Source organism: Salvelinus alpinus, chromosome 3, assembly GCF_045679555.1.
Source record: "Salvelinus alpinus chromosome 3, SLU_Salpinus.1, whole genome shotgun sequence".
In the NCBI taxonomy this organism is placed as follows: domain Eukaryota; kingdom Metazoa; phylum Chordata; class Actinopteri; order Salmoniformes; family Salmonidae; genus Salvelinus; species Salvelinus alpinus.
This window is the reverse complement of record NC_092088.1, coordinates 59042372-59066662: the sequence shown is the minus strand read 5'-3', so window position 1 is coordinate 59066662 and position 24291 is coordinate 59042372. Positions and strand designations below refer to the sequence as shown.

At 44.2% G+C, this 24291-nt stretch overlaps 1 protein-coding gene across 6 annotated transcripts in view; it reads right to left on the bottom strand.

Annotated features, from left to right (window-relative positions):
• Positions 1–24291, bottom strand: part of LOC139571025 (tau-tubulin kinase 1-like) — a 43155-nt gene that overhangs the window by 3722 nt on the left and 15142 nt on the right. For all 6 annotated transcript variants that reach the window (XM_071393493.1, XM_071393491.1, XM_071393495.1 and 3 more), the window contains 4 exons: positions 22183–22387; positions 21608–21789; positions 10457–11006; positions 77–2085 (listed from right to left, as the gene is read on the bottom strand). In XM_071393493.1, the coding sequence (XP_071249594.1) occupies positions 77–2085; positions 10457–11006; positions 21608–21789; positions 22183–22387 (2946 nt within the window). The remainder of the gene's footprint in view (positions 1–76; positions 2086–10456; positions 11007–21607; positions 21790–22182; positions 22388–24291) is intronic.

Genomic DNA, 24291 nt, shown 5'->3' with positions numbered 1-24291 from the left:
CTTGGCTTGAGCCCCTATAGATTGAGAATTGATAAGAGCATGTGTTTCCTGTCAGATATGTTATAACTGAACCCACCTAGTATATACAGTTGAAAGTTGTGGCTTGTGGACACTAGAATTGGTGCCAGTTTGGGAGATGGCATCAGATGCTGTAACAGAGGGACCCTGCAGCTTAACAGGTGTGACGGGACGGGGTATCCTGCTTCTTTGACGCCCCCCACGCCTCTCCCTTTCCCAGCCAACACCCCTCTCCTTCCTGGGCAGAGAGTCGTCCTCATCATGGGTGTCTTCCTCCGACTGAGTCTCTGCTGCTGCTTTACAGCCATCATCCGCAGACGAAGCTGAGGAAACAGAAGCCAGTCTTAGCATACGACCTTGTGTCCTTTCCATGACCAGCCGGGCTAGGTGAGGTTGCTTGGCCTTCTGACGAGTCTTGAGTGACTGGGACGCCGCCGACTGGTCCTGGTCTGAGCCAGTGTCCTCCTCAGACCGGGAGAGAACCGGGATTCGGCTCAGTTTGCGAGGCCTGGTTTGTTTGCTAGTCTCTGCCACTTCTTTGCTCTCCACCTGGTGCACTGCCAATGTTTCTGGATCACCAGAGTCCTTAGGATCTTCTTGTGGAGAAGCCTCAATGTTTTGTTTGAGCTGGACCTGGTTCTCCATCTCTGCCAATGTCACGTCTTGGGCAGGCGCCTTCTCAGGAGAAACAGCAATAGGGGTATCCTCTTGTTCAGAGTATAACTTGGTTTCTGTGGAAACGACCAGGACATCCTGGGCTTCAGGTTCTTCGGAGGGACAGAGAATGGGAGAGGAGAGGTTTGACTGTATCTCTGGCGGAGCCTCCGCCCCAAGTTCCGTCTCTTCTTCCTTCTCTTTTTCTGGAGAGATTAACTCGTCAACCTCTTTGTTTGCAACATCTTCTTCCTCCTCCTCCTTAGCCATGTCTCCATCTGGGGAACCTGGGGTTTCTCTCTCTGGAACTTCCCCCTTGGACCTACCATCTCTCTTCTCCTCATCCTCATCTTTCTCATCCTCCTCGTCGCTCTCTGGAATGTTCTCCACAAGCCTGCTCTCTTCGTCCCCTTCCTCGACTTTCTCATAGACGTCGCCTTCTGATCCACTCTCCCTCCTGTGTACGTTGTATGTCTTTGGGACCTCACTTTCAGACTCCCTCTCCGTCCCCTTCTCAACGTCGTTTTCTGAAAGGTCCCCATCGGATCTGCTCTCCCTACCTTTCTCTTTCTCTCCATCGGAGACATCCTCCTCTTTATCTCCCTCCAAGCAGTACTCTTGTTCAGCTGTGGGCTCCTCAACCAGCCCGGGGAGCAGCAGCCTGGGTTGCAGGGCCCCCGAGGAGCTCATCACATTATGGTGGGTGGTCTCGGCAATGTGGAGAAATGTACGCTCCACTTTGGTGAAAGGAGGGGAGGTGCTAGTGGGAGCAACCACATTGGACGCCATATTGACCAGGATGGCAGTGACGGCTGTCAAAGACGATTTGGGCTCGGACTTCAGCTGGGAGGACAGAGTACCTGGCTCAGACACGTCCAGCAGGCTTCCCAGAGCTCCCAGGGCTCTCTCGCACTGGGGTGTGACGGCAGCCAGGGTCCCCTGGTGGCTCCCGGTATTGTCCGGGGGCAGATCTCCCACCACGGCAAGGGACTTCCTCATGTCTCCAGGGGAGAAGAGCACCAGGGTCTTGGAGCCTTCCTCCAGCTCCAGGTCCGGATCACCCCCCAACCCCACTCCCGTAGAGACCCGGTGAGGGTAGTCCAGAGGAGGCTCGTCTGCAAGGAGAGTAGAGGGCGCTCCATCATCACCCTCCTGGCTGTGCTCGCTGCTTTTGGGGCTCCCGACACCGCTGGACCCAACCCCGGCCCCATTCATATCCCCATCACGATCCTGCTCAACAAGGGTTCCGGAACCAACCTCAAAAGAGGTTTGGAGAGGCGGAAGGGTGGCGGTGAGCATGGCAGAGAGGAAGTCCACCCGATGTATGCGATGCTGGGCCAGCATGGTAAGGTCAGGTCTCTCTCTCTGGTCCTCCACACTGCCAACCTGGTATGTGTTGATCTGCTCCTGGGCCTATAACATATGACAAAGAGAGAGGCTGGCTGTAGTACATGAGTATTAAAGAAAAGGAAACACTTTCCCTGAAGCCTAGGACATAATACATACAGTATATAATAATGAAATATCAGATGTATTATCTAACAATGTGTTACTGAAATGAAACAGAACAAACATATTTGAAGAACACCGTCACAAAGACTTTAGTAAATGTCAATAAACGCAGACACCTGTAAACAGTTGCAGAGCAGAACCAGTGTATGACCTTGAAAATATGAATCTATTAGAAAAATTCAGATACGTTTAAAATTACTATCATTGCATCAAAACAGCTCAAGCAAAGACAACATTTCCGCAAAGTACTTCCCCAAATCCTTTAATCATATTTTGGTTGTATACAAGCGTCTGAGGATTGTCTAGTATAGTTTACATCCACGGATAGAAAAGGCACAGAAAGTCCATACTGTCTGTATGTACATGTTATGTTCTCTGTTTTCTTTTAAATTGCTCAAACCAGGTTTGATTTCAAGTGTGGCCAAGGTGTAGCCATGATTAAAAACAGTGTGTTATCAAATGTATGTACAGGTGTGAAGCAGATATACAAGATCACATGACATGCTGACATCAGTGTTGCAATGTTGTTCCAGCAATGTACTAATATACATGTTTTTAAACATTTATTGAAAAAAATTGCTTGATATACATGCTTTTAAATACATTATAGAATACATGACTCTACAGGGTTATTGCGATAGAAAAACAAATGCTTATAATATATTCACAAAAGGCGATAGGGACTGTCCCGTCCTCCTTTACTGAGAAAGAAACTCACAGATCACGATGTTGTTCAAATAATGGTTGACATCTTTTACATTCACTCAAAAGTGTTAGAAAAAAATGATTGGTACTGTATTATCTTACACATTCCCATGCCAACCCATCCCACACGTACATTATCTGCAATGAACTGGAGGAGATAATAAGCACAGGTTTGCAAGTACTGCGAATCATTATACATCCTAGGAAGAATTTGCGTCAGGAAGGACTTTCATAGAAGAGTCCCCAATGAAACGGAGTCAAAAATATTGTTTCCAAGTGTTTGATATTTGGTACCATTCCATTGATTCCATTCCAGTCATTACAATGAGCCCGTCCTCCTGTAGCTCCTCCCACCAGCCTCCTCTGACGTACACACAAGACTGGGGCAACATAATACAGGCTAAAGCAGCATCATTACAGTATATGATTGCATGTAATTTTACATGAAAATGCTTCGGCAGGAAAACTCCCAATACGCATTTCAACGTTAACAGCCAAACAAAATGTTTGACATGCATGTTTTTAACACATGGTTACTAAGCCTACTAAGGTAATCACTGATCCGTGAGTATCCTTTTTTGGTTTGGAAATAAACCAAAGTGCAGAAGATAAACTCTAGACCAACGTACACAAGGACATATCACATACAAATCAGACTTGACAAAATATAGTTCAAGCAAAGTGGCAACCATTATTGTTTATTGTGAGAACTGAACTGAGATCAGGGCCCCTATTCACAAAGCGTCTCAGATAAGGAGTGCTGATCTAGGATACATTTTCCATTTTAAATCCTAACTAATAAGATTACATGGACAGGGGGTACCTGACCTTAGATCAGCACTTGTATTCTGAGATGCTGGATACATACAGCCTCAGAACTGAGCTTAACCAGAGGTTGAGAAATACATTCAGTGTTTCATTATTAGATCTCTGAAAAAGTGAAATTGATGGAAGACCAAAAAGGCAAGTGTATTATAAGATATTTTTTGCTCATTATACAATCTATATATGGTCTCAATTCAATTAAACCTGCATTGTGGTGTTTATGCAGCATAGCTCTTCCTTTCCCACGGTCAAATGAAATGACAGAGCGGTGTTGGGTACTGTTAAATCCAATTAGGAATTAGAATACAAATGGATCATAATGAGAGGGAGGGAATATGTTGTGTACCTCCAATCAAGTTTACTTGCAAAGTTTCATCGACATAGGTGTCATTTTGGCTTAGATTTGATGGAAGGAAGACTTGAATTTAACATTGAGCATCAATCAATGTTTATTGGATCTCTATAGTTAAATCCTACTACTACTGGCCTAAAGCATGTGGATAATACTCTCGCCTCTGGAACCATATACAGTGCATTCATGGAAATATTCAGACCCCTTCACTTTTTCCATAATGTGTTACGTTACAGCCTTATTCTAAAATTGATTAAATAAATAAAAGCCCTCATCAATATACACACAATACCCCCATAATGACAAAGCAAAAACAGGTTTTGAGATTTGTTTGCAAATGTAAAAAAAATAAAAAATAAACGTTTTTTACATAAGTATTCAGACCCTTTGCTATGAGAGTCGAAATTGAGCTCAGGTGCATCCTGTTTCCATTGATAATCCTTGAGATGTTTTTACAACTTGATTGGAGTCCACCTGTGGTAAATTCAATTCATTGGACATGATTTGGAAAGGCACACACCTGTCTATATAAAGTCCCACAGTTGACGGTGCATGTCAAAGCAAAAACCAAGCCATGAGGTTGAAGGAATTGTCCATAGAGCTCCGAGACAGGATTGTGTCGAGGCACAGATCTGGGGAAGGGTACCAAAAAATGTCTGCAGCATTGAAGGTCCGCAAGAACACAGTGACCTCCATCGTTCTTCAATGAAAGAAGTTTGGAACCACCAAGAGACTCTTCCTAGAGCTGGCCGCACGGCCAAACTGAGAAATCAGGAGAGAAGGTTCTTAGTCAGGGAGGTGACCAAGAACCCGATGGTCACTCTGACAGAGCTCCAGAGTTTCTCTGTGTAGATGGAAGAACATTCCAGAAGGACAACCATCTCTGCAGCACTCCACCAACCAGGCCTTTATTTCTAGAGTGGCCAGACAGAAGCCACTCCTCAGTAAAAGGCACATGACAGCCCGCTTGGAGTTTGCCAAAAGGCTCCTAAAGGACTCTTAGACCATGAGAAACAAGATTCTCTGGTCTGATGAAACCAAGATTGAACTCTTTGGCCTGAATGCCATGTGTCACTTCTGGAGGAAACCTGGCACCATCGCTACGGTGAAGCATGATGGTGACAGCATCATGCTGTCAGCGGCAGGGACTGGGAGACTAGTCAGGATCGAAGGAAAGATGAACAGAGCAAACTAAAGAGAGAACCTTGATGAAAACCTGCTACAGAGCGCTCATGGCCTCAAACTGGGGCAAAGGTTCACCTTCCAACAGGACAATGACCCTAATCACACAGCCAAGACAATGCAGGAGTGGCTTCGGGACAAGTATCTGAATGTCCTTGAGTGGCCCAACCAGAGCCCGGACTTGAACCCGATCAAACAAACAAAACCTACTGAGCCGCGATGCTCCCCATCTAACCTGACAGAGCTTGATAGGATCCGCAGAGAAGAATGGGAGAAACTCCTCCAATACAGGTGTGCCAAGCTTGTAGCTTGATACCCAAGAGGCTGTAATTGCTGCCAAAGGTGCTTCAACAAAGTACTGTGTAAAGGGTCTGAATACTTATGTAAATGTGATATTCTCTGTTTATTTTTATTTTTATACATTTGCAAAAAATTCTAAAAAACAGTTTTTGCTTTGTCATTATGTGGTATTGTGTGTCGACTAATGAGGGAAAAAAACGATTTAATACATTTTAGAATAAGGCTGTAATGTAACAGAATGTGGAAAAAGTCAAGGGGTCTGAATACTTTCCGAATGCACGGAAGGCCTTCATCCCCCTGCAGAATGGATCCCAGTTTGATCCTCGCATGAGCTATTTCTGCTCCCTCTACTCTGTCTCCCTTCTTCTGCTCCCTCTACTCTGTCTCCCTTCTTCTGCTCCCTCTACTCTGTCTCCCTTCTTCTGCTCCCTCTACTCTGTCTCCCTTCTTCTGCTCCCTCTACTCTGTCTCCCTTCTTCTGCTCCCTCTACTCTGTCTCCCTTCTTCTGCTCCCTCTACTCTGTCTCCCTTCTTCTGCTCCCTCTACTCTGTCTCCCTTCTTCTGCTCCCTCTACTCTGTCTCCCTTCTTCTGCTCCCTCTACTCTGTCTCCCTTCTTCTGCTCCCTCTACTCTGTCTCCCTTCTTCTGCTCCTATCCTGTCATGAAACAATTATTACTAAAGGAGTTCGGAAATTCCGTTCTACTTTGTAAAAAAGTCAAATCTACTAAAATTACCAGGTAGACTCGTCTCACAAGTAGATACGTTTGTAAACAAACATTGCATAAACATTGCTAGGACAGGTTCAATTGAATTTCATCCGTAATCCCCTCCTTTTAAACAATTACATAAGTGAGCAACAAATATTGACAATATGGACATTTCACACAATCTATAGTTGTGACTGGTGCAGCAAAATGAAGGCATGTTCTTGAAGCAACAAGATCTGTGTCTTCTATCCAGAGTCCAAACAGCAGTATCAAAGGCAAGAGAAATTAAACGATTGACAATAATAAACATTATAAACTATAAAATTATGAAAAATGAATAATTATTGCTGGTAACACTGGTAAAACTGTCAAAACTGACATGAAAAAACCAGATGCAATTGTTTGTGTGCATATGAATAATACAATATTATAGACATGTTATAGGCATTCTACATACATGTTATAAACATTTATATGCGGTAAGACAAAGCAGCATTCCACTAAAATGGTGGAATCTATTACCTATCAATCTATTGCTTATCAATCTATTGCCTATCAATCTATTGCCTATACTGACCCATAATTGACCCTCAGACAGTAAACAATCATATAGAATTCATCTCTGTTCATCTCACCATCCTGGCACATTGACTATGATAAAGCAGCATCCGGAATAGCCATTCAACATTTTGCTATGCTTTGCTATTTTAAATAACAAAACCTTAAACTTGATCAAACAAGAACAATACATGAGGATGAAGAGGGTAGTAGTGTTTGTGGGGATGATGATAATAATGAGTAGGAGGGGAATAATACTTATCCCCCCTACACACACACACACACACACACAAAAGCCAGTCCTAAAGCACATTAAGCATGTGCAGATGAAAGCCTGGGCAGAGCAGAAATGAGCAGAAAACGATTTTTCCTAAAAGTCTACCTCTAACAAAGCTACAGTACTCAGCACTTGAATAAAAACAGCATCTTTCAAAAAACAAATGTCAGTGTACAGTAAAGTGTGTGTACAGTAAAGTGATGTGTACAGTAAAGTGTTGTGTACAGTAAAGTGGTGTGTACAGTAAAGTGGAATGTACAGTAAAGTGGTGTGTACAGTAAAGTGGAATGTACATTAAAGTGGTGTGTACAGTAAAGTGGAATGTACAGTAAAGTGGAGTGTACAGTAAAGTGGAGTGTACAGTAAAGTGGAGTGTACCGTGTCTGTGGTGTACAAGTTTTTGAAACGTGGATCGTTCTCTCTCTCTCCTCTCTCTCTTTTCTCACAATACCTATCTCTCCCTCTGTCTCTCTTTTAAAGCTGGGTGATATAGACAAAAATCCATATCGCGAAAAATTGCCTAAATTGATGCAAAAACTATAAAAAGAACGATAAGTTTATAACATGAAATTGCACCACAGTTGTTTTATTCTCCTTTAAACTACTACTACTACTAACTTGGTTGTAGCCATCAATTGTGCCATTAACAATCACATGGAGTGATTTCAGTGCCAACAGAAATTGTATTTGAATTCCATAATTTTTTATTTGTATTAGGATATTGCATTTGAATTGAATATTTTTGAATTTGTAATGCACAAATTGAATCATTTAATTAATAAATTGAACTTGTATTTCATGATTTGAAACTGAATTGAATGAATATTTAAAATTCATTTTCAATTTAATTGAATATTCAAATTCAATATTTAGATATTCCGATATTGCATTCATTGTCTGTGTATGACGTTTACAAACTATTATTTCAAGTTGATCAAAGTTTCATATATTCAACTTCTCAGATGCGTTCAGATTCAGTTTTCAAATTCAGTTCTCTGAATTCAGATTCAAAACCAGAGACAACATCCTGGTACTTTGCCAGCCAGGACAGGTAGAGGAGAACAGACAGAATCAAACTCTCTCTGTGGTAGAAACTTCTGGCGGTTTCTGAAGCCAATGTTGCATGTTACATTAATTTTCTAACTAAGAATTTGGCTCTGTTGGCACTAAAATCGCTCCATACAATCACCCATATTAGCAAACTTATTTCATTTCAAACTTCACATTTCTCTAGTATAGGCTACTTATCGTAATGAACAATATCAGCAAAATGCCTGCGATTAGTGATCGTTATGGTCTGTGTTGATAATCTTCGGTTTATCTTCCCAGCTCTATTCTCTCCCTCCACATCCACAATATCCACTGAGCTGTATGCCTCGTGGAGTGGCCATTTTAGGAGCCTGGGGTTCGTATCCAGTGACCTTGCCTGCATTTCCTCCAGAAGGACGAAACCCGATCATACTATTCCTGATCTACAGGCCCACAGGCTTATCTGGAGCACAGTGTACAGGCCGGGCAGGGCCCCAGTTTATTGCACAATAAATAAAAAAGTAATTTTTGTTGTAATATTCCCTTTTGTTAAACCCTCCAGTCCACTTAGATATAGCCAGGATTGTGTTTATTTCTGTGACGAGGTGGAGGAGGGAGCAGAATGTATTGTTGTTGCTGTGGTTCGGGAAAAAGCGCTGCATGTGGTTACACAAAATGCTAGCTACAACCCTTACTGGGGTTTTTATCCGATCACGTCTTATTCATTAGTTTGGCCAGCATCTGTTGTATCTGGAGTCGGGACAGGTTGAGGACAGAGTGTCTGGGTCGCGACACCCCGGGGCTGCCGGGTACCAGGGGTATGTGGCGCCGCGAGGGGAGACGGGCGGGGCTGCTCTCGGCGGAGCGGCTTCTCTGGATCAACGCCCCAGCTTCCGAATTACCATGGGGATACTGCTCCGTCTCCAGGGTAGAGGACGAGAACACGTACGACGCCAATCTCCTCAATTGGTTGGGCCTCGGGAAAGAGTGGTGGGGGTGGGGCCTGTCCTCCTCCAACTGAAAAAGACCAATAAGAGTGGAGGAGAAAGGCATCAGGCGGGGGGGGTGGCCAAGAAGACTCCGTCTCTTCTCTATCTCTGCTGGCAGGGGAATGTCTGGGTCTCTGTGTGTCTGTGTGCATGTTGTAGTGAGCACACCACACACACACGCACATACAGCAGAAATATAAGGGGAGGGATCTCTTTTTTCAATCTCTTTTTTAGGGAGGGATAAACGAGACCGAAGCACAATGGTTTGGGTTGGGTTTTATTTTGAATGGATAAAAAGAGATGTTTGAGCATTTCAGTGTTTGCCGACTGTCACTGGATATGGATATGCAGGCACAGGGCCAGAGTTGTTCTGGCAAGATATTTAATGGGGTTTCCGAGGGGCTGAGATTGACTTGGCGCTGAGAGAGAGGAGAGAGAGGAGAAACATATCCCTACTTGTTTTGTGAAACAGTTTTTGTGTACTGTCTGGAGCAGTTTACTGTCTTAACCCATAACATATCTTCTATCAGAACATGTATTCACACAACAGCATAATATTGCATCATCAGCACAAAATGGTTGAATTGGCTGCTATCTTGAACAGGTCTTTCTTGCAAAATAACTCTTTGTATCAATGAGACAATCATGGTTAAATCAATAAAAAACGCAAACTACAAGGAACTTTCGCTCCACCCATTTCAGTAGCTGCCAAAATTAATGCTATTAAAACTATGGCCAGAATTTAACCATTGAAGATAACTGTTCCTCCACACTGCTGTGCTTCATGAAGTGTGTTTCACTTGCACAGCTGTGTATCCCGAATGGAGGGAATTCATTCTTCATAGGAGATAGGAATCTGCAGTCCTCTTGCACACACTGGATGACTTATTAAATACAATACTACCGGTATAAATAAAACATTAACCATTGACTTTATGACAGCTTGGTAATTATAGGCTTTAGTCAGTGGATAGATGAAGCAAAAATACAGTAAGCTATGTAATGCACTGTTATTGGTCAAATTAACACTGGGTGTACATAAATTGACCTTCAAAAAGTAACTACCAATGGCTGAGAAGATTAAGAATAAGTATATGATTCATTCAAATTGTGTCTAGTTACATTGTCGACACAGGAAATAACAGGAAATGGCCCACGGCCCAAGATAACATAGACATATACCCGCAGAAAGACAAACACAGATGCAGACGAAGACAGACAGGTGGCCAAGTACATTTAAATTTAATTAGAATTTCAATTCAGTTCAAATGGACCCCAACCCATACAAACACACTCACACACCAAGACACACACCAATTCTCCACCCCGCAGTCCCTTGATCTTACCTGTCCTTGAGCTCCAAAGTGCTCCGACTGCGGCCGTGGTCTTTGTCCACGGCTATGAGGCAGAGTGTGATAACCCGAGTGTCCAGGACTAGCCCCATTAGACCCCTCCCCTTCCGGAAGTGCCACTATGCCTCCTGCTCGCATCTTAGGCCTCACCACCACCTCTCCACCTACAGCTCCCCGTAACCTCCTCCGTTCCTCCAGTTCATCCAGGGGCTTCAGCTCCTCGGGCTCCTCATCGGTGGTGGGCCCCGAGGTGGTGGGCTCGGCACCCGGGCCCAGGAGACCCAGGAAGTCCTGGAGCTCAGTCTCCTTGTCAATGATCACCCACTCCTTGCTGTCAAAGTCTTCCTCCTCGGCGAGTGGTACAGACCGGATGAAGGCGTTACTGTGGGCCTCGGGGTCAGCCGCGGAGGCAACGGAGACCTCCTGGCCTGGTCTCCCACCGCCACCCTGCCGGTCCCCACCTCCTCCCTCCAGGGAGTGCATCTGGGCCGGCTGGGAGGAGTGCACGTAGCGGGACGGGGATCCCAGGATGTCCATACGAGACCTGGTGGGGAGACAAAAAAAATCACTGTCCAAAACCTTGGTAATTTGACTGTGTGTATGTATGTGTGTTGTGTTTTAATGCGTTTTCAGTGTGTGTGTGTGTGTGTGTGTGTGTGTGTGTGTGTGTGTGTGTGTGTGTGTGTGTGTGTGTGTGTGTGTGTGTGTGTGTGTGTGTGTGTGTGTGTGTGTGTGTGTGTGTGTGTGTGTGTGTGTGTGTGTGTGTGTGAAAGCATGGGGGAGATCTTCCTGGGTTATACTCAACCTTGTCTCAGGGTAGTAAGTTAGTGTCTGTTCACATCCCTTAACACTAGAACCGCCTTTAAATGTTTATTTAATTTTGTAAATAAATAAAAGAATCAACCAAAAAAGAAACTATGTCCTGCTCCTTCCCTGACTTTTCCTAAATGTTTGTATTTTACACTGCTAATTTGCCAGACTTTTTAAATCACAAACAGAAATGTTTTGGAGCCTTTTTACCAGTTGTTTTCCCACCTATTCCTCTCTATCAGCCAAGACAATGTGCTGTAGGACGCTGGTACCCAGCCAGGGGCTAATGCTTCTCTATCTCCTCACTTAATGAATGACAAATGGATGAATGGGCGATACTTGTGCACCTTACTTCACAATTGAATTTAAATTAGGCCTAATTGAATGATAAGGAGGGTGAAGAGGGCGATTTAATTTCAAACAACAATAGTGTAATGATGAGTTTGTGTTATGCCTATTTATCAACGTTGGCGCTCATGTTAATAATTTGACCGCACGCTTTGCGGGTTAATACCATTCTCTTTTACATTTTAATTTGTAAAAGGAAGCTGTTACAGGACTGTTTTATTTACTGTAAATAAAACAGATTAGTAATAGATTTACTATTACTAATCAAATGTATTGTAAGGGAAACCAAAACATGCTGTGTGTTGCAGTGGGACATTAGAATAATGCTAAACATATCTTTGACTGCATCCAACTTGATGAGGGGGAAACAAACGATGCAAGTCAGCCTGCACATCAAAACTACACCTAAACTATACCAAAACTAATTTCACACATAATAAGACTTAGCCTATAGACAAGATTATATTGACAATAATCTAATGAGTGACAATATTAGGCCTATCAGTTGTTAAATTGTACATGAAGAGATGGGTGCATCTTGTAATTTACAGATGCATGTAAAGGAGCATCACTTTATCAAATCCTCCTTCAGAGTCACATGCAGGTAAAACATTGTGATTTCTATATAGTATTACATGCTGACCAGACCGCACACGGACATCGCGCGCATGTTGATTTTGTTCACCCACACCAGATGCGATCAGGACACACAGGTTGAAATATGAAAAATAAACTCTGAACCAACTATATTAATTTGGGGAGAGGTCGAAAAACATTAAACATTTATGGCAATTTAGCTGTCTAGCTTGCTGTTGCTAGGTCATTTATTCTGGGATATAAACATTGGGTTGTTATTTTACCTGAACTGCACAAGGTCCTCTACTCTGACAATTAATCCACAGAAAAAAGGGTAAAAGTTTGATTCCTGTAATCTCTCCTCCTTCAGGCTTCTTCTTCTTTGGTCTTTATATTGCGGTTGGCAACCAACTTTAAGGTGGATTACTACTGTACTACCAACTGGACTGGAGTGTTATCTTTCAATCACCCACGTGGGTATATGCTTCTAAAAACCAAGGAGGAGATGGGAGAGGCGGGACTTTCAGCGCGTCACAAATAAAACCAAGTTCTATTTTAGCGCCTGGCTACGCAGATGCTCATTGACACAAGCGAGCAGTGTGAGTGCAAAGATTGAATAACATATACTGTATGTGTACATTTTATTTTGCAATGCTCACGCACGCTACGTCAGCAGTGTGTTCAGCATGTTAGAAAGAGAATATTCTGCAGTTTCTATTACACATACCGCTGTCAAATAACTCCAGCTCTATTTCCAAATTTAACTTTTTCCAAGAATATCCATGCTGTCCATGCATTCAGTACCACATTGTACCACGCAGCATTGATCTGTCTTCTAAGTAAAAACTAGTAACATAATAAACTTAAAATAAACTTAAAATATGCTATTATTATTTATGCAATTCATATTTTACAGTTGTTTATGAACTGGTGCTTTGTTCAGGAATACAGCAAATCATTTCACCTGTGCACCTGGCTGGTTGTATTATTATTGTCTTTTTTGTTTCTACTTTGTCAAAAGAAGCTGTAACTGGACTTTATGAATTACTATAACTCTATTACTAATCGAATCTGCAAATAAAGCTGATCCAATTGATTACACTGTAATGTTTTTATTGTAAGGGAAACTAAAATAGGCTATAGGCCTACGTTTTTTCTAGGACTTTGTAGAATTACACAAAACATATCCATGACTCTATCTAAACAAATAACTATTGTTATTTTTTTAAATAAACAGTGCATTTGAAAAGTATTCAGACCGCTTGACTCTTTCAAAAAAAAAATCTTCAAGCTACACACAATACTCCATATTCACAAAGCGAAAACAGGTTTTTATTTTTTTTGGGCAAATGTATAAAAAAACTAAACAGAAATACCTTATTTAAATATGTATTCAGACCCTTTGCTATGAGAATCGAAATTGAGCTCAGATTCATCCTGTTTCCATTGATCATCCTTGCGATGTTTCTATAACTTGATTGGAGTCCAACTGCGATACATTCAATTGATTGGACATGATTTGGAAAGGCACACACCTGTGTATATAAGGTCCCACAATTGACAGTGCATGTAAGAGCAAAAACCAAGTCATGAGGTTGAAGGAATTGTCAGTACAGCTCCGAGACAGGATTGTGTCGAGGCACAGATCTGGGGAAGGATACCAAAACATTTCTGCAGCATTGAAGGTCCGCAAGAACACAGTGGCCTCCATCATTCTTCAATGGAAGAAGTTTGGAACCACCAAGACTCTTCCTTGAGCTGTCCGCCTGGTCTAACTGAACAATCGGGGGAGAAGGGCCTTGGTCAGGGAGGTGACCAAGAACCCGATGGTCACTCTGACAGAGCTCCAGAGTTCCTCTGTGGAGATGGGAGAACATTCCAGAAGGACAACCATCTCTGCAGCACTCCACCAATCAGGCCTTTATGGTAGACTGGCCAGACGGAAGCCACTCCTCAGTAAAAGGCACATGACAGCCCGCTTGGAGTTTGCCAAAAGGCACCTACAGACTTTCAGACTATGAGAAACAAGATTCTCTGGTCTGATGAAACCAAGATTGAACTCTTTGCCCTGAATGCCAAGCGTCACGTCTGAAAGACACCAGGCACCATCCCTATGGTGAAGCATGGTGGTGGCAGCATCATGCTGTAGGGATGTTTTACAGTGGCAGGGACTGTGAATCTAGTTAGGATCGAGGGAAAGATGAACGAAGCAAAGTACAGAGAGATCCTTGAGGAAAACCTGCTCCAGAGCACTCAGGACCTCAGACTGGGGTGAAGGTTCACCTTCCAACAGGACAATGACCCTAAGCACACAGCCAAAACAATGCAGGAGTGGCTTCGGGACAAGTCTCTGAATGTCCTTGAGTGGCCCAGCCAGAGCCCGGACTTGAACCCGATCAAACATCTCTGGAGAGACCTGAAAATAGCTATGCAGTGACGCTCCCCATCCAACCTGACAGAGTTTGAGAGGATCTGCAGAGAAGAATGGGAGAAACTCCCCGAATACAGATGTGCCAAGCTTATAGCGTCATTCCCATGAAGACTCGAGGCTGTAATCGCTACCAAAGTTGATTCAACAAAGTATTGAGTAAAGGGTCTGTATACTTATGTAAATGTGATATTTCAGCTTTTTCTTTTTTATACATTTGCAAAAAAATCTAAAAACCTGTTTTTGCTTTGTCATTATGGGGTATTGTGTGTAGATTGATTTGGGGGGGGATGATTTAATCAATTTTAGAATAAGGCTGTAACGTAACAAAATGTGGAAAAAGTCAAGGGGTCTGAATACTTTCCAAATGCACTATATTTACACAAATATAATGTTTGCTGCATCTTGCAGATTTATATGCATCTGATGCATATGCTAAAGAGGAGGACCTGCAAGGTTCTCTAGTGGGTACTTATAGGCTGAAAGGTCAGGCAGTTCTAGGTTTAAGTGGTATGGGGGCTGAGCTTTGGAAGAGTGGTTGGGGTTAACTCCTTCCTGGTTGGCCCCGTCCAGGGGTGATGTTGTACGGGGCCACAGTGTCTCCTGACCCATGTGTCTCAGTCCCCAGTAGTTATGCTGCAATAGCTTGTATGTGCCAGGGGGCTAGGGTCAGCCTGTCTTATCTGGTGTACTGTGATCTAACGTATTCTCCCACTAATCCCCCTCTATCTCTCTTCTTTTCTTTGTGTGTCGGGACCTGCGGTCCGTATTGACCCCATTCTGGGTCCGGATCCGGACCGCCTGTTGAGCATGGCTGCTCTATAGCCATCATGGTTACTATCTGACCATGCTGGTCATCCATGAACGTTTGAACATTTTGAAAAAACGATCTGGTCTTAATGGTCACATGTACTCTTAAATCTCCACCGGTACAGCCAGAAGAGGACAGGACACCCTTCTGTGCCTGGTTCCTCTCTAGCTTTCTTCCTAGGTTCCTGCGTTCCAGGGAGTTTGTCTTGGCCACTGTGTTTCTGCCTCTGAATTGCTTGCTCTTTGGGGTTTAAGCTGCCGCTTTCAAGGAGCTGCTGCGTTCAAGGAGTGGGACTCTTATAAGAAATCCCGCTATTCTCTCCGACGAACCATCAAACAGGCCAAGCGTCAATACAGGACTTAGATCGAATCGTACTACACCGGCTCCAACGCTCGTCGGATGTGGGAGGGCATGCAAACTATTACAGACTACAAAGGGAGGCACAGCCGAGAGCTGCCCAGTGATATGAGCCTACCAGACGAGCTAAATAACTTCTATGCTCGCCTTGAGGCAAGTTACACTGAAACATGCATGACAGCCTCAGCTGTTCCAGACGACTGTGTGAACACACTCTCTGCAGCCGATGTGAGTAAGACCTTTAAACAGGTCAACATTCACAAGGCCACAGGGCCAGACGAATTACCAGGACTTGTACTGCGAGCATGCGCTGACCAACTGGCAAGTGTCTTCACTGACATTTTCAACCTCTCCCTGTCTGAGTCTGTAATACCAACATGTTTCAAGCAGACCACCATAGTCCCTGTGCCCAAGAACACTAAGGCAACCTGCCTAAATGACTACCGACCTGCAGCACTCACGTCTGTAGCCATGAAATGCTTTGAAAGGCTGGTCATGGCTCACATCAACACCATTATCCCAGAAATCCTAGACCCACTTCAATTTGCATACCACACCAACATATCCACAGATTATGCTATCTCTATTGCACTCCACACTGCCCTTTCCCACCTGGACAAAAGCAACACCTATGTGAGAATGTTATTCATTGACTACAGCTCAGCGTTCAACACCATAGTGCCCTCAAAGCTCATCACTAAGCTAAGGACCCTGGGACTAAACACCTCCCTCTGCAACTGGATGATGGACTTCCTGATGGGCCGCCCCCAGATGGTAAGGGTAGGTAACAACACATCCACCACACTGATCCTCAACACGGGGGCCCCTCAGGGGTGCGTTCTCAGTCCCCTCCTGTACTCCCTGTTCACTCATGACTGCTATGCGGACGATGCACAGCTGTACATTTCGATGAAACATGGTGAAGACCCAAAATTGCCATCCCTGGAAGCCTGTGTTTCAGACATAAGGAAGTGGATGGCGGCAAATATTTTACTTTTAAACTCGGACAAACAGAGATGCTAGTTCTTGGTCCCAAGAAACAAAGAGATCTTCTGTTGAATCTGACAATTAATCTTGATGGTTGTACAGTCGTCTCAAATACAACTGTAAAGGACCTCGGCGTTTCTCTGAACCCTGATCTCTCTTTTGACGAACATATCAAAATTGTTTCAAGGACAGCTTTTTTCCATCTACGTTAACAAAAACTTTCTGTTCGAAAATTATGCAGAAAAATTAATCCATGCTTTTGTCACTTCTAGATTAGACTACAGCAATGCTCTGCTCTCCGGCTACCCGGATAAAGCACTAAATAAACTTCAGTTTGTGCTAAACACGGCTGCTAGAATCTTGACTAGAGGCAAAAAAATGTATCATATTACTTCAGTGCTAGCCTCTCTACACTGGCTTCCAGTTAAGGCTAGGGCTGATTTCAATGTTTTACTGCTAACCTACAAAGCATTACATGGGCTTGCTCCTATCTATCTATCCGATTTGGTCCTGCTGTACATACCTACACGTACGCTACGGTCACAAGACGCAGGTCTCCTTATTGTCCCTAGAATTTCAAAGTAACAGCTGGAGGCAGGGCTTTCTCCTATAGAGCTAAGTTTTTATGGAATGGTCTGCCTATCCATGTGAGAGACGCAGACTCGGTCTCGACCTTTAAGTCTTTATGGAAGAATCATCTCTTCAGTAGGTCCTATGACTGAGTGTAGTCTGGCTCAGGGGTGTGAAGGTGAACGGAAAGGCACTGGAGTGACGAACCACCTTTGCTGTCTCTGCCTGGCTGGTTCCCCTCTCTCCACTGGGATTCTCTGCCTCTAACCCTATTATGGGGGGGCTGAGTCACTGGCTTACTGGTGAGCTTCATTGCCGTACCGAGGGGCGCGTCACTTGAGTGGGTTGAGTTTCTGACGTGATCTTCCTGTCTGGGTTGGCGCCCTTCGGGTTCGTGCCGTGGCGGAGATCTTCGTGGGCTACTCGGCCTTGTCTCAGGGTAGTAAGTTGGTGGTTGAAAATATCCCTGTAGTGGTGTGGGGGCTATGCTTTGGCAAAGTGGGTAGGGTTATATCCTGCCTGGTTGGCCCTGTCCGGGGGTATAGTAGGACGGGGCCACAATATCTGCAGACCCCTCCTTTCTCAGCCTCCAGAAATTATGCGTCGGGGGGCTAGGGTCCGTCTGTTATATCTGGAGTATTTCTCCTGTCTTATCCGGTATCCTGTGTGAATTTAAGTATGCTCCCTCTGATTCTCTCTCTCGCTTTCTCTCTTTCTCTTCTCTCGGAGGGTCTCTCGGAGGACCTGAGCCCTAGGACCATGCCTCAGGACTACCTGGCCTGATGACTCCTTGCTGTCCCCAGTCCACCTGGTCGTGCTGCTGCTTCAGTTTCAACTGTTCTGCCTGCGGCTATGGAACCCTGACCTATTCCCCGGACGTGCTACTTTGTTCCGGACCTGCTGTTTTCAACTCTCTCTACCGCACCTGCTGTCTCTAACTCTGAATGATCGGCTATGAAAAGCCAACTGACATTTACTCCTGAGGTGCTGACCGGTTGCACCCTCTACAACCACTGTGATTATTATTATTTGACTCTGCTGGTCATCTATGAACATTTGAACATCTTGGCCATGTACTGTTATAATCTCCACCCGGCACAGCCAGAAGAGGACTGGCCACCCCTCAGAGCCTGGTTCCTCTCTAGGTTTATTCCTAGGTTCCTGCCTTTCTAGGGAGTTTTTCCTAGCCACCGTGCTTCTACATCTGCATTGCTTGCTGTTTGAGGTTTTAGCCTGAGTTTCTATATAGCACTTTGTGACATCGGCTGATGTAAAAAGGGCTTTAAAAATACATTGATTGATTGATTGACTCCTGACTGCACGGCCAGGCATGACTCCAACACCATCATTAAGTTTGCTGATGACACAACAGGGGTAGGCCTGATCACCGACACATGGGCGGCAGGTAGCCTAGTGGTTAGAGCGTTGGACTAGTAACCGAAAGGTTGCAAGATCGAATCCCCGAGCTGACAAGGTAAAAATCTTTCATTCTGCCCCTGAACAAGGCAGATAACCCATTGTTCCTAGGCTGTCATTGAAAATAAGAATTTGTTCTTAACTGACTTGCCTGGTAAAATAAAAATAAAAAAAATAGGGAGGAGGTCAGAGACCTGACCGTGTGGTGCAAGGACAACAACCTCTCAATCAACATGATCAAGACAAAGGAGATGATTGTGGACCACAGGAAAAGGAGGACTGAGCATGCCCCCATTCTCATGGATGGGGCTGTAGTGGAGCAGGTTGAGACCGTCAAGTTCCTTGGTGTCCACATTACTAACATGGTCCAAGCACACTAAGACAGTCATGAAGAGGGCACGACAAAACCTATTCCATCTCAGGAGACTGAAAAGATTTGGCATGGATCCTCAAAACGTTTTACAGCTGCACCATCGAGAGCATCCCTGCCTGGTATGGCAACTGCTCGGCAAGGCACTACTGAGGGTAGTGCGTACGGCCCAGTACATCAGTACGTCACCGGGGCCAAGCTTATTGCAACCCAGGACCTCTATACCAGGCGGTGTCAGAGGAAGGACCTAAAAATTGTCAAAGACTCCAGCCACCCTAGTCATAGACTCTTCTCTCTGCTTCCGCACGGCAAGCGGTACTGGAGCGCCAAGTCTAGGTCCAAGAGGCTTTTAAACAGCTTCTACCCCCAAGCCATAAGACTCCTGAACAGCTAATCAAATGGCTACCCAGACTATTTGCATTTCCCCCCCCCTTCTTCTACGCTGCTGCTACCCTCTGTTATTATATATGCATAGTCACTTTAATAACTCTACCTACATGTACATATTACCTCAATTACCTCGACACCGGTGCCCCCGCACATAGACTCTGTACCAGTACCCCCTGCATATAGCTCCGCTATTGTTATTTACTGCTGCTCTTTAATTATTTGTTACTCTTATTGCTTACTTTAAAAATAAAAAAAATCTTAAAACTGCATTGTTGGTACAGTGAGGGAAAAAAGTATTTGGTCCCCTGCTGATTTTGTACGTTTGCCCACTGACAAAGAAATTATCAGTCTATAATTTTAATGGTAGGTTTATTTGAACAGTGAGAGACAGAATAACAACAAAAATATCCAGAAAAACGCATGTCAAAAATTTTATAAATTGATTTGCATTTTAATGAGGGAAATAAGTATTTGACCCCCTCTCAATCAGAAAGATTTCTGGCTCCCAGGTGTCTTTCATACAGGTAACGAGCTGAGATTAGGAGCACACTCTTAAAGGGAGTGCTCCTAATCTCAGTTTCTTACCTGTATAAAAGACACCTATCCACAGAAGCAATCAATCAATCAGATTCCAAACTCTCCACCATGGCCAAGACCAAAGAGCTCTCCAAGGATGTCAGGGACAAGATTGTAGATCTACACAAGGCTGGAATGGGCTACAAGACCATTGCCAAGCAGTTTGGTGAGTAGGTGACAACAGTTGGTGCGATTATTCGCAATTGGAAGAAACACAAAAGAACTGTCAAACTCCCTTGGCCTGGGGCTCCATGTAAGATCTCACCTCGTGGAGTTGCAATGATCATGAGAATGGTGAGGAATCAGCCCAGAACTACACAGGAGGATCTTGTCAATGATCTCAAGGCAGCTGGGACCATAGTCACCAAGAAAACAATTGGTAACACACTACGCCGTGAAGAACTGAAATCCTGCAGCGCCCGCAAGGTCCCCCTGCTCAAGAAAGCACATATACATGCCCGTCTGAAGTTTGCCAATGAACATCTGAATGATTCAGAGGACAACTGGGTGAACGTGTTGTGGTCAGATGAGACCAAAATGGAGTTCTTTGGCATCAACTCAACTTGCCGTGTTTGGAGGAGGAGGAATGCTGCCTATGACCCCAAGAAACCATCCCCACCGTCAAACATGGAGGTGGAAACATTATGCTTTGGGGGTGTTTTTCTGCTAAGGGGACAGGACAACTTCACAGCATCAAAGGGACGATGGACGGGGCCATGTACCGTCAAATCTTGGGTGAAAACCTCCTTCCCTCAGCCAGGGTATTGAAAATGGGTCGTGGATGGGTATTCCAGCATGACAATGACCCAAAACACACGGCCAAGGCAACAAAGGAGTGGCTCAAGAAAAAGCACATTAAGGTCCTGGAGTGGCCTAGCCAGTCTCCAGACCTTAATCCCATAGAAAATCTGTGGAGGGAGCTGAAGGTTGGAGTTGCCAAACGTCAGTCTCGAAACCTTAATGACTTGAAGAAGATCTGCAAAGAGGAGTGGGACAAAATCCCTCCTGAGATGTGTGCAAACCTGGTGGCCAACTACAAGAAACATCTGACCTCTGTGATTGCCAACAAGGGTTTTGCCACCAAGTACTAAGTCATGTTTTGCAGAGGGGTCAAATACTTATTTCCCTCATTAAAATGCAAATCAATTTATAACATTTTTGACATGCGTTTTTCTGGATTTTTTTGTTGATATTCTGTCTCTCACTGTTCAAATAAACCTACCATTAAAATTACAGACTGATCATTTCATTGTCAGTGGGCAAACGAACAAAATCAGCAGGGGATCAAATACTTTTTTCCCTCACTGTAAGTAAGCATTTCAATGTAAGGTCTACCTGTTATATTCGGCGCATGTGACAAATAACATTTGATTTGATTTGATTTTAAGGCTGGTGCTGATGCAAAAAGGTCTTTATAAAATCAATTTCATGCATGTATGGTGTACAGAAAGTATACATCTGCACAAAAGTGTATTATAACTTGTCTGCACTCTATAGAGCCCTCACCCTCGTTTATCATAGACGTCTGGTCTCCCATCTGCAGCGGACAGACGGTCTGACTCTGGGCTGTTGATCCTCCGGTACCGCAGAGCGCAGACCTGAGCACCAGTCATTTCTGGGGGAGCTCCACCCACAGGGGCCTCGGGACACACCCCTCTAGCAGGCTCCTCCTCCACAGCCAACTGTCCCTGGGGGAATGAGGGTTTCTAGGGTTACCACTGTTAGAAAGCTCTGTCAAGAGTTAGACCTATTCTGTTGACTCATTTCAAATAAGTATTATAGGTATATAGCAGCTTGAATTGTACTGTAAATGCTTTACTATTTGCTTTACCATGTTTGAGCACTGTAAATTCATGGTAAACACAGTACCTGAAATATATCTCTTGCACTATCTACAACCAGGTATGTCTATATCCTCTGAACATAATAGATGGCAATTAAAAACAAACAAGAAAGTAAACTAGCCCTTTTCATTTATTTCTAACTTTGAGTATATTTAAAGAATGTAAGGCCATGTTTTACAGTGCTGCAATCACCAAAGTGAGATACACAGAGGATGTATTAGATGGTCCCTCCTGTACCTTGCTGATGCTGATCCTGAGTTGGTTGCGGTTGAAGTCGGTGTCGTTCCACGCCTCGCCTTCCGCCTGGGGTCGTGTCCCCTCGCAAGGCCTGCTAGGTACTGCAGGTGGAGCATTCTCCTGGTCACTCAGGTGCTCATCTTGTAGAACGTCATCTGTGTTCTCCCTCGGCAGCTCCCCAGGAATCAGAGTCACGTTCACCACCCTGGGAAAGCACAGAACATTGATGTTTTTATCATTTATTTATTGATTGCCTTTATTTAATCAGGTAAGTTATTGAGAACACATTCTCTTTTACAAAACGACCAGGCAATTAAATAAATTTGTGTTGTCGAAAATATCCTGTACCACTTCAAATGAAAACAGTGTGCTACAAATTCTCATAGCTGCATTCTAATCCTGAATGAATTATCACAACCCAGCATTGGACTATTTGTTCCTGATTTATTAATGTAAATTAGGCTACAGGTAATGGGAATTGTACAATCTCTTGGCTAGCTGGACGTTTTAATATTTAATATTAATGTGTCCAAAATGTTCTTAAGTGTGATCCCATTTGAATTCCTTTCTGCTGTTTAATCTTGTTGATACATTGTTCAAATCAAATCAAATCAAATTGTATTAGTCACATGTGCCGAATACAATAGACCTTACAGTGAAATGCTTACATACGAGCCCCTAACCAACAACACAGTTATAAAAAATGTAAAATACAAATAAGAACAAGAAATAAAAGTAACAAGTAACTAAAGAGCGGCAGTAAAATAACAATAACGAGACTATATACAGGGGGGGTACCGGTACAGAGTCAATGTGCGGGGGCACTGTTTAGTTGAGGTAATTGAGGTAAAATGTACATGTAGGTAGAGTTATTGAAGTAACTATGCATAGATGATAACAACAGAGAGTAGCAGCGGTGCAAAAGGGGGGGGGGGGGGGGGCAATGCAAATAGTCTGGGTAGCCATTTGATTAGATGTTCAGGAGTCTTATGGCTTGGGGTAGAAGCTGTTTAGAAGCCTCTTGGATCTAGACTTGGCGCTCTGGTACTGCTTGCCATGCGGCAACAGAGAGAACAGTCTATGACTTGGGTGGCTGGAGTCTGACAATTTTTAGGGCCTTCCTCTGACACCACCTGGTATTGAGATCTTGGATGGCAGGAAGCTAGGCCCCAGTGATGTACTGGGCCGTATGCACTACCCTCTGTAGTGCCTTGCGGTCGGAGGCTGAGCAGTTGCCATTCCAGGCAGTGATGCAACCAGTTAGTATGCTCTCGATGGTGCAGCTGTAAAACCTGTTGAGGATCTGAGGACACATGCCAAATCTTTTCAGTCTCCTGAGGGGGAATAGGTTTAGTTGTGCCCTCTTCATGACTGTCTTGGTGTGCTTGGACCATGTTAGTTTGTTGGTGATGTGGACACCAAGGAATTTGAAGCTCTCAACCTGCTCCACTCGGTCCTCTTTTTCCTGTAGTCCACAATCATCTCATTTGTCTTGATCACGTTGAGGGAGAGGTTGTTGTCCTGGCACCACATGGCCAGGTCTCTGACCTCCTTCCTATAGGCTGTCTCGTCGTTGTCGGTGATCAGGCCTAACACTGTTGTGTCATCGGCAAACTTAATGATGGTGTTGGAATCGTGCCTGGCCGTGTAGTCATGAGTGAACAGGGAGTACAGGAGGGGACTGAGCATGCACCCCTGAGGGGCCGCTGTGTTGAGGATCAGTGTGGCGGATGTGTTGTTACCTACCCTTACCACCTGGGGGCGGCCCGTCAGGAAGTCCAGGATCCAGTTGCAGAGGGAGGTGTTTAGTCCCAGGGTCCTTAGCTTATTGATAAGCTTTGAGGGCACTATGGTGTTGAACGCTGAGCTGTAGTCAATGAATAGCATTCTCACAAAGGTGTTCATTTTGTCCAGGTGGGGAAGGGCAGTGTGGAGGACAATAGAGATTGCATCATCTGTTGATATGTTTGGGCGGTATGCAAATTAGAGTGGGTCTAGGGTTTCTGGGATAATGGTGTTGATGTGAGCAATGACCAACCTTTCAAAGCACTTCATGGCTACAGACGTGAGTGCTACGGGTCGATAGTCATTTAGGCAGGTTGCCTTAGT